Source organism: Oryza brachyantha, chromosome 1 (assembly GCF_000231095.2).
Source record: "Oryza brachyantha chromosome 1, ObraRS2, whole genome shotgun sequence".
Taxonomy (NCBI): domain Eukaryota; kingdom Viridiplantae; phylum Streptophyta; class Magnoliopsida; order Poales; family Poaceae; genus Oryza; species Oryza brachyantha.
Window position 1 is genome coordinate 7,986,592 of NC_023163.2, and position 11,453 is coordinate 7,998,044.

Consider the following 11,453-nt stretch of genomic DNA (forward strand, 5'->3'; position numbering starts at 1 on the left):
CACAAAAACTACCAAGCAACGACTAAAAGGCGATGCTAGGGTAACGTCTACGGTTCGAAACGGCTGCGGCGACTGAAGAAGCAACGCTTGACTCTTGAACGACTCCATCTTCAACTTGAGAGCGACGCTTGGAGTAGCGAAGACCTGACTCTTCACTTGAATCTTCAGTCTTGACACTTGATCTACTGAAGTTGCTGACGACTGCTGCGACGAAGGCACGGGCTCGTCGATGGGATGACACACATCTATAGAGAGATCAAGGTTTGAGAAGCAAGTATGCTCAACTAAATTTTCAAAACCAAAACACTCGACTCTTTTTTCTTTGCAAACGACTCAAATTTTGCAAAACCTAATGCATATGGAAGAAGGCTCCAAGGGTTTCCATTTGGCTCATCCTACGGTCAAGATTGGCTCTGATACCAGCTTGTCACGCCCAGAAATTTACACCAAATTTCTGAACAATAGCATGTATTAAATCTCGGTCCAGGCATCAGCCCGAGTACACACTATGACAAATTAACACACAGTTCCACGACTTAAAAACAAATAAAAACAATTATCTATCGAAATGCAGCGGAAAAAGGAAAACAAACTAAACCATCTAATCTTCAGCTTCAGCTGGCGATGACGGCTCTACACCACAGGCATTCTTGACGGCGGACTGAACCTCACTTCAACCTTCGGAACAACCTTCTGACTCGGGCTCTGCCACTTGCTCTGGTGGGGGAAAAATTAAGCAAGGCTGAGTACAAACCACCGTACTCAACAAGTAACACCCAGGAGAGGAGAATAATGAATGCAATAGGGTAACAAGGATAGGCTAAGGTTAACTTGCACAAAAACTGCAGTAATTTAGCAAAACAGTAGATAAAATAGACTGAAATACAAGATAAAGTAAACATTTAAAATAATCATCCACTGTCCAACGTTACACCACGTTGCAACAGGCCCAAACCACTGTCGAACGTTACACCACGTAGCGACAGGGTCAACCCTCTGTCCAACATTAAACCATGTTGCGACGGACCCAAACCACTGCCAACGTTACACCACATTGCGCAGGGTCAAACCAGTTCCAAGATTAATGAAATTATAAAAGGGGTTCAACTAATCCCAGTGAGTCTGTCAGTTCGCCCAATAACCGCGGGCACGGCTATTCGAATAGTTTTACTCTGCAGAGGTGTACAACTTTACCCACAAGACATGGCTGCCAAGCATGTTACCATGCCCCAACGTATCACCACGATACCTCAGTACGGAAACCATGATAAGACCTTTCACATAACCCTCCCTAGACAATTGCACCACACTTCAGGTTTCACCCCCTCCTTTACACCAAGTCGGGCAGTCCCCTCTTCTGCCTTGGTAGATCCAGAAGCAGCAGAGGCTTTCGTTACACCACGATTGCCCGTCCATACTCCATCACGCCTACCCTTGCCTCGGTACGTCGAATAGGGACAAGCTAGATTACGAGTCTCACCGTTGCCCATTCTGGCTTGTGGTTAGTACGTGTAAGACCTTCAGGGTTTCCTGAGAACCGGTCCTTAACTGCCATGGGCACGACTCTCAAAACCATGCACCCACATCCCACCATAAGCAATATTTTAGTTGTCATTAATCCACATCGGGATATTAATAATGATTACAACCATTAAAGGTCTATCAAAGTTTAATCAATAATCAAATAAGAATTGGTGAGCTAGTTGAACTAAGCATGGCTAAGCATTGCCTAACCCTAAGTCTAGTCAAATTACCCCTGGGATGACAATAATAATAAATGAGAATCAACGGGTATAAAGGTAAATGCCCAATAGATAAATAAAGTAAATAGATTTGCATAAAACAATGCATGTTTGAATGTAAAGTGAGGAATTTTATAATCATAGGTTCAATATGATCAAAGAAGGGTGCCACTTGCCTTGCTTAGACCCACGAGGAACTTCGGCGACGACTTCGAGAACGAACGGCGCTGCGACGGGGGAAAAACCTATGACAAACAAAGCAAAACAAACAAAACAGGCTATAAAACTACTGAAACAGAGAAAGAGACTATTTTTAATGGATTCTTGGTATTTTTCTGGATTTAATGAAACTTGAATGGACCTAAACGGAGACTAGATGAATTACTTATGAATTTTAGAAGTTTTCTGGGTTTTTTAGCTAAACAGAAAAGTCTTATATCAATTATTGCGCAATTAATGGGCTGCTGACGTCAGCGAGGAGAGAGGAGGCTGACGGCTGACAGGTGGGGACCACCTGTCGGTGAGAGAAAGGGGGAGGGAGAGACTGACAGCTGGGTCCCACGGGAGGAGAGAGAGGAGAGAGGCGCGGGGCGACTGACGGGTGGGCCCCGTCGGTCGGCGAGAGGGGAGCAGAGAGGGGAGCGAGCGCGGCCGGCGGCGGGAGCTGGCGGCGGCGAGAGCGGCAACGCCCGGCGACGGCGCAAGGCACGGCGACGATGGCGCGACGGCGACGACCGGCGACCGGCGACGGTGGCGGCGGACAACCGGGACGGCGGCGCACTCGGCGCAACCGAGCGAGGCGGCGGCAGCGGGCTGGCGCGACGACGGCGAGCGAGCGACGGGCGCCGGCACGCACGAGCGCGGGTGGCGGCAGCTTGACGACGGCGTCGCGAAGACGTCGACCGCAGCGAGCGGCGGCGGCGACGAGCTTCGCACCCGTCCGGCGACGGCGTGCGGCTCGGCGGCGGTCGGCCGGGAACGGGGAGAGAGAGGGGGGAGGATGGAGACGCTCACCGGAGGCGGCGAACACGCGGGCGGGTCGGCGAGATCGAGGCGAAGGTGGCGACGCGGGTAGGAGCGGGAGATCGGCAACGGCGGCGGAGATCGGCTGGCGATGGCGAGGAGGCCGGACGCGGCGGCGACCGGGCGGCGAAGGAGTGCGCGGCGCTGGGGAGGCTCCCTGGCGACGACGAGGGCGGCAGCAAGCCGGCGACAGCGAGGCGGAGGCGGTGACGCAGCTGGACGACGACGACCGGCGGCTAGCGGCGAGATCAACCGGTGGCGGCGAACGACGACGGCGCGGCGGCGACTCGGACGGAGGCGGAAAGGAGGCGACGGCGCGCGGTGGCTCGGGATTTAAAGGGCGGCGGCACCGGCTAGGGCGGGCGGAGGTTGGAGACCGTGTCGGGCACGACGCGGTCTCGGCGGCGGCGGTTGCGGCGGCGGCGCGGAGTTGGACTCGGCCGGCGCGGCGCGGGCGCGGGCGGGGGAACGATCACTGATAGGTGGGCCCCACCTGTCAGTGGCGCGAGGGAGGAGGGAGGCGGCTCGGACTCGCGGGCGCGGGCGACGCGGCGAGCTGGGCCGAGCGGCGGCCCAGGCGGGGCGCGCGCGGAGCGGGGGAGAGCGGCCGGTCGGCTGGGCCGGCCGAGGGGGAGTGGTGGGCCGGCTCGGCTGGGCCGGCCCGGGAAGGAAGAAAAAGAAAAAGAAAAAAAGAAAGTGGGAGGAAAATTGGACTTCGGCCCAATTTGAGAAGGAAGGGAAAAAAGAAAGGAAAAAGGAGGGAAAAGGAAAACTCCACTTTTGCCGAGTTTTAAATTAATTTGTTTGGCCAAATTTTATACTTCTGCAATTTGAATTTAAATCCAGTTAGTCGATTTGCGAAGCTCGATTTAATTAAATTAATTCCTTTTAGAGGGATTTTTCCTGAGTTAATTAAGCCAATTGTTATTTACGAATTTCTTTTTACGATTTTAGGCTTGGGATAAAACTCCGGGCGTGACAGGACCTAATTGAGATCTAGGCACACTTAAACTCACAAATAAAAAATAATCTTTGAGGTTATTATTAAATAGATTTTAACTTCTCGTGAAAATCAGGGTGTTACATGTGTGAGCCTTGATTTTGTGTCAAATCTTAAGTGTTTTTTCAAAGGCTATAAAAATGCTCAAAGTTCGAGAATCATTGATGCACCTGATTGGACTTGGCACTATCCATGGCACCGACCTATCGGGCACGCCTTCTCCTCTCTTCCCTACCCCTCCTTCTTGTGTTTATCCCACTGGTTTGGCCATCATCTTCTTCAACCACGAGATGAGTTTTCCCCGCCCTACCGCCTTCCCATCTCCGGTGTTTGATGCTGCTAGATCTATCACTAACTACTTGTGTGCTTATTCTCCCAACAACCTCTCCCTCTAGACAATCCTTTCTACCCCCACCACTTAGCACCGGTAATTTAATCACTAGAATAAGTTGTCACCACTATTAATTTGATCCCTTTGATGCTACCTCTCTGTTACTGAAATTGTGGAGAATCTTAATGATCCGATGTATAGTCTATACATGTATGCATGTATGCCTTTCTCCTATCTCAAGTTAAGTGCTAATGGAATTTGGAGATAAATTTACAACCTACAATTAATGTATTCGTTGCAGCATATCTCCCTCCAAACTAAATCTTGCAGATCTTTCATGCTGGCATCTTTCAAGACAGGTAAACATGTTTCATGCATGCCTCTCGACAGGAAGATAGCCAGATACTGTAAGACGCACGGTAACACATCACGTTTTGGAGCAAAGAAGTCGACATGGCCTCACCCAAAAATACCCAATGTAGAAAAACACAATGACAGGATCCGAGCAGCAACACACATGCACATGCCATGCCCTAACACCAACCGTACCTTAACATTTAACAGTTGGAAGTACGATGAACAGACCAACAGAATCACCATCCACTGTCTAAGTGCATGCAGTTAAAAATAAGAAAACATTGCATTCTGCAGCTTGCCAATTGTTGCAACTTGCAGCAATAATATAGCTACTCATCTCATCTGCAACCCGTGCAGGCATTATTGGGGCACCGAGCAGTCAAAAATTCATCAGAAATAACCCCCATCTGATGAGCATGGTGAGTAGTTTATCACTGGAGGGGCCCTGGCTGCCTGCCGGCTAGTGGGAGCGACACTGTCAGCTTGGCCTGGCTTTCTGTACGTGATGCTGTCGAACTGTTTATTATCGTTTCTTTTTAACTCCTTGATTCCGAGTGAACAACTGAACATGTCACGTGATGAAAAGAGCTCATGTTGGGGGGTCATTGGGGCCATGCTGAAATTGGATTATCCCATGGGAACCATTGAACTTTTGTAGGGTAGAGGGGCACACCACTAGTCCACTGCACATGCAGGTATTGACAAACTGCCCTGCTCTACGCACAGTATCATCTTGAGCAAACATGCATTGAATAGTTAGCATCTCCTTGTGACATGCCCCTTGAAAAGATGCCTACCTTGAATATTATTTAATGGACTATCTATTATTGGCATACTATACATATCTATTCAATTTTCTTTCTTCCAAGAAAATTTATAGACATGTTGTTTTACAGTCATTTTAAGATGTTCTACAGTACTTTTGGTGATATATATTATTTGCAAACACTACTTGAGAACTTCTTTTTTTTTTTTCTGTCTTTGCTAGCTAATTCTAATTCATAACAATTTAATCTGTTAATAACCATCAATGTTTCTTCTTTTCTTATGAATTTTTAATTCTAAAACACATGTGGTTGCGACACAATCCACTCATCATATGGGACTAGCCAAAGTGATTGCTACAAGAGATGGTTTTTTTCAATGTGCAAAACAAAATCGTTTTTTACATTCAGTCAAAACTCATTTTCGCAGGTGGGTGTTCCACCTGCCTAGCTTCATGTCTCTATAAAAATCAGTATTTTCACAGGCGGGCAACCTATCCGATTAGAAAAATCAATTTTTGTATTTTGATTTTTTAATGTTAAAACAAAACAATTATTTATTTATTTTTAGTAGGCACGTTAGATACTCATGGAGCCACACTATTTTTTCATTGACATATATGCGCATGTTTTGTTCATGAAATTCTAAACCAAGACCTCGTATCCACCCACACCCGCCGTTACCACCACAATATCAAGAAGTTGTTATTTTGAAAGCAAGATTCCATTCTTGTGCCTTTGCATCTCCTAAACCTCCATATCCTAAACTTGTAATACTTATTTGATTCTCTAAATGAAAATGTAGTGTGACTTTGCATCTCCTAAATTTGTAATACTTATTTGGTTTTGTAAATGAAAATGTAGATCTGTTCAAGATCTAACTTTCATATAGACCATATCTTCGTTAATGGAGATCATTTAAAACATATATATAAGATTTGTCAAAAAAGTCTAAGATGGTATCATGAATATTTTGGACTCTAAATAATCGCAAATGAAAAAAATTTGTCAACTATAAAGTTTTAGATTCCGTTAAAAGCTACAATAATTTTGATATAGAGTTTATCTTCCTCCGATTTTATATGAAAATTTTAGCTATAGATATGTATTTTTTTTTCAAATTTGATTTTTTTATAGATGGGTCGCTAAGATTTTCGCTTGTGAAAATTGATTAGCACAGGTGGGCCCTTAAGAGGCTCGCCTCCAATGATTTAATCATTTTTCCAGGTGGCTGACTTAGTGGCCCGCTTGAGATAATTGATTTTAGAAAGTGGTTCATGAAGGGCCCTAGGAGGCTGGGACCAACCACATCACAGACAGGCTCTCTAACGGTCCACCTAGGATATAAAGGGGGTTCGCCAACAAGATCATTTCTGTGCTAGTGATACCAAATTATCGTAACCGTTCATTTAACATTGATCAAAGAACTAACATTATCTCTTATCTCATAGCAGGTAAGAAATTGTTCATTAACATTTAAAGTCATTAATATCAATTATTGCATTCCACTTATGAATGTCACAACTGGAAATACGTAAAACAAAGCAGTAAATTCAAAAGTTTTACTTGAACTTGAACATATGCTATTGTTGTAAAATATAATTTTTTTCAAAAAATTATAATGGCAGTTTTAGCATAATTCAGAACTAACTTTGAATTATATTTCATTAATTTTTACGTGTCAAATATATAATTGGTTGTTACCATTTTTTTCTTCATATTTTTATATTAGTGTAAATACTATATAATTTTGTAGGATAATGGAGAAGAAAACTTCAGCCTTCCATTGGGCATGTTGGCCCAGTGAAATTATTCAAGGGTATTATTGTTTGTTTTGGTAGATTGCATGCATGCATGATAATTTGGGAAATATAATTATGTCATTAAAGGTCTGCTTTTATTAAGAAACAAAAGAATAACAATTAACGGCCGTTATTCGTCTTGGCTGTCTTACCTCCAAAGAGATTGTGCTTGATACTTTTGAGAAGGGGTAATCACATTGTAGATTAAAGAAACACCCTAAATAGTTTCCTATGCGAGGTTGGCTCATCATGTCGCCATAATATCGGGCTAACTTTAACTGCTTTGTGGCACCATCAGTTCGGTATATATATTTAGCAGTGGTAATTAATTTATGGAAATAAATACACCATGTTACACAAGAAGCTGGGTAGATGTGACGGTTACGATTGCCCTTGTACCGTTCTATAACATTCTAGTTCGTATACTCCAAAGCCCCCAAAAAAACCCTAAGGCTACCGTGAGGCACACACAACATAACACTACGGTTTTCGTGAGGCCCATGAAACATAACCTTAGGGTAAAAAAACTGTTCCCTTAATTTGTAAATAAAAAACAGTGGATTAATCATCATAGAGATTAATTATTGTGTATATACCTAGGTACTTGCGGATGCTGGTGACATCCGACACTACTCTTTATCTATACCTAGCTCATTTTTGTAGCACATCCACACCTTTTTTTTAACATGTATAATTGTCATCAAACCGATAGAGCGACATAAAACTTGTGCCACCTAGGTTGACGCTCGGTCAACATAATCTTAGTATTAATTTAACTAATAGCCAAACATAAAATGTGTGAAGAAACCATATACCAATCACAATGCAAGCTAATTGTTCCTTTATCTGTAGGTTGATAGGATCAATGTTAGTGACTGTAGAAGTTGTTGACACTTTGACCGATAGTACTATTCATTACTTCCTCTATTTTTTAATTGACGTCGTCATTCATTTTTAGATATATATTTGATCACTCATCTTATTTTAAAAAAATATTTAATTATCGTTTATTTTGTTGTGACTTATTTATCACTAATGGTACTCTAAGCATGATTTACATTTTTGCATATTACATAATTTCTAAATACGACGAATGATCAAAGATACATATAAAAGTTAAAATAAAAGTTAAAGACACCGTCTGTTAAGAACCGTATGGAGCGATATTCAGATCCGTCGTGTAGGGTTTGATGGGAGACGAGACAAAGCAACATGTGTTACGAAAGTAGAAGGGATCGATTAACCTTGGGACGGAGAAGGGGCGAGCAGGATGCGGTTGGGGCTCCATGAACCTATACTAAGTAGTGTAGATGCAAAACAAATTTGCCACACCACCGTCAACATCGAAGCTAAAACTTGTCATGCTAGGTATGGTAATTAACAAGAGGGCCATATTTTGCCACGCCACCAACGTTGCTCAATTTGCCATGGCCGCAAGAGGTCGATCGATCGATCGATCTCCATCATTTGGAAACATGCAATTAAATGATTTAATCTACAATGAAAAAAAAACCGTCCATGGTACTATTTGGGGGGCAGAACAGTCAGTTTAATTGTAGCTGAGAGAGCACCCCACAACGTGAGTACAGAAGGAAGAAGAAAGGGAAAAAAACTATCAACGAGACAATGATTAGGGAAAGAAGCAGCAGGGAGACATCCTCACCTAAGCGCACATGCACGCGAGAGCGAGCGAGACATCGTGCATGGCATCCACACAGCGAGCGATCGACGCTCTCTTTTTTTTCACTTATCCTTGTATTTATAAGCCATAATCTAAATTTTCAATTTATAGTTAATTTTAAGATTTTAAAATGTTTTTATTGTTTTTAACTTTTCATTTTTTACTTTTATATTACTTAAAAGTATATATAAAAACTTTATTTATAAACAGTTTTTATTTGTAAATATCTCGTTTGATTTTTATAAAGGGAGAAAAGCGAAACAACGGCCGCCCGAAAGCCGCGGCCGGATTGGACCAAAGTACGAGCGCGCGTACGAACGACCGGCGGGCGGGGCGGCGGACGGCGGAGGCGACGAATCGCGTGGTGGTCCAGCCATCCAATCATTCATACATTCATGCGCGCCACTAGCTACCGCCATGGCTAATCAAGCTGCTCGATCGATACGCTCTCTCACGTACACGAGCGTGAGAGAGAGAGAGAGAGAGAGAGAGAGAGCATTTGCATAGGCAGGCATTGCATTGGAGGAAGAGGTAGAGCGAGCGTGCACGTGCAGGGGCACTGTGAGCTGCATAACATGGCTGCGCGCCTCGCTTGTCTCCCGGATCTTGCCTCCCGCGGCCCCCATCCCAATCAACTCGCAACGACATCATCATCACCTCCATCATCATGCTTGCTCTTGTTGCCTCTCTTCCTCTCTATATATCGATCTCTCTCTCCTCTCCTCTTCTCCGGTGGATCGAGCTCGACCTCTCTCTTCTTCTCTCCGTCCACAGCATATATATATACAGAGAGAGAGACACACACACACACATACTCCAATCTCTCCAACGCCGCCTGCCATGACACTGAACTGTTCGTCGTCTGTACGTTGCTAGCTAATCTCCTCCCCATTTCACTATCCCCGGCCTAGAGAGAGAGAGACAGAGAAAGAGTTCGTCTCGGATATATATCCATACAGAGATTAATTGCTAGCTTTATTGAGATCGATCACCCGCTACTGCTCTTGCCTCTCCTTCCATATATATGGCCGGCTCCTGGGTGCGCACCATCACGTCGCCGTTCCGGAAGGCCTGCAACATCTTCGGCGCCCCGCCGCACAAGGACGGCAAGCGGCCGCAGCAGCCCAACTCCGGTAAGCTAGCTCTCCTCCTCCTCCTCTCATATGTACCATCGATCTTTAATTTCTAGCCATGGATCTATAGCTGAGAGCCTGAGAGAGAGCTCGCGCGTGTGCAGGGATGACGATGGTGCAGCACGTCGTGGTAGACGCCGCCGAGAGGTCGAAGCTGCACGGCGAGGTGATGGCGTGCCCGTACGAGGACGTGCAGGTGATGTGGGACATGCTCGACAAGGCCAGGATCCGCGAGTTCAATGGCAGCTAGCTTAGCTCTGCATGCTGATATATATGCATGCCTTTTAATTCCAAGAGGGGATCCATCGAGAGCATAGATCAACCTGTGCATATATAGCAAGATAGGATGGAAATCTCTTCGCCGATTGATCGATCGACTCCGTTCATCTAGTGCTTGAGTTTGATCCTACATATATATCGGCGCGTTCATGCATGATTCCCGCGGATCGAATAGTCATGTCGTCGTTGCAGTTCTATGTTTTGTATGTACGTAGTAGAAACTAGCTAGCTAGCTATGGCTGGTAATGGACGATGTGAGAAATCCCCATCGGCACTCTTTTGGTTAAGGTGCTGAATTGGAGAGATGTATATTTTTGTGGCCACAGGACCATTGGAATCTTTACCATTCCAACTCCTCTCTCTCGCTCTCTCTGAGAAATGGTATCTCTAGCTAGATAGGTAGGAACCTTCAAGTTCAAGATCTGAGGTTTTTATTATTAATTGGTGTCTGAATAATCTCTCTGCTATATGTTAATTTAGCTCCACGTAAAATGCATGGGAATAACCAGACATAATTCTATTTATATATAGAAATAGAGATGGATTAATGACATAACGTATCAACTCTACTGCAAATAACCTGCATGATTAATCCGCTCGGGAATAGTTAGCATGCATATTCTTTCGCAGAACATTTCACGAGCTCACAAGATCTAGAAAGTACATGCAGTTCTATCTCAACTCTCTAGATAGTTTTTCGTTCGGTATGTCTAGTGATCAAATGTTTAAAAAATTAAATTCCATCAAACAAATTTGATAATCTAAAGGCATACACGCAAGTCAAAAAGCCCATACACGTTCTCTCCCTCAGGCCCCATGTATTGCGCGCGTGTTTGACAGAACAAAAAATCAAACGTTTGATCAATAGCAAAAGTATTTTTCCTTATGTCTTTTCTATGACATTAAGTGCACGTTTTTTTTCAATCTCAACACTGCAGATTTTTCTACCTCAACGCAAGGTCTAGAAAGACATGCAGAGATAGCTACCAAAAACCATACCAAGGGGTGTTTAGTTGGAAAAAACAAAATTTGTTGGTGTCACGTCAGACGTTTGATTGGATATCGGAAGGGTTTTCGGGTACGAATGAAAAAACAAATTTCACGGCTCAACTGGAAACTGTGAGACGAATTTTTTGAGCCTAATTAATTCGTTATTAGCACATGTGGGTTACTGTAGCACTAATGGCTAATCATGGGCTAATTGGACTCAAAAGATTCGTCTCATGATTTCTTTCATAACTATGCAATTAGTAGGTGTCCAAAGATTCGATGTAATGTTTTTAGAAAAAAAAATAGGAACTAAATCGATCTATTGGAGGATTGTAAAGAAATTTAGGAAGG

At 44.1% G+C, this 11,453-nt stretch overlaps 1 protein-coding gene across 1 annotated transcript; it reads left to right on the plus strand.

Annotated features, from left to right (window-relative positions):
* The first annotated feature begins 9,443 nt into the window (after nt 1-9,443).
* On the plus strand, nt 9,444-10,595 carry LOC121053235. The gene is made up of 2 exons (XM_040519798.1): nt 9,444-9,833; nt 9,938-10,595. Exons 1-2 carry the CDS (start codon nt 9,725-9,727, stop codon nt 10,081-10,083), a joined length of 255 nt encoding a protein of 84 aa, XP_040375732.1. The 5' UTR covers nt 9,444-9,724; the 3' UTR covers nt 10,084-10,595.
* Nucleotides 10,596-11,453: the final 858 nt, after the last annotated feature.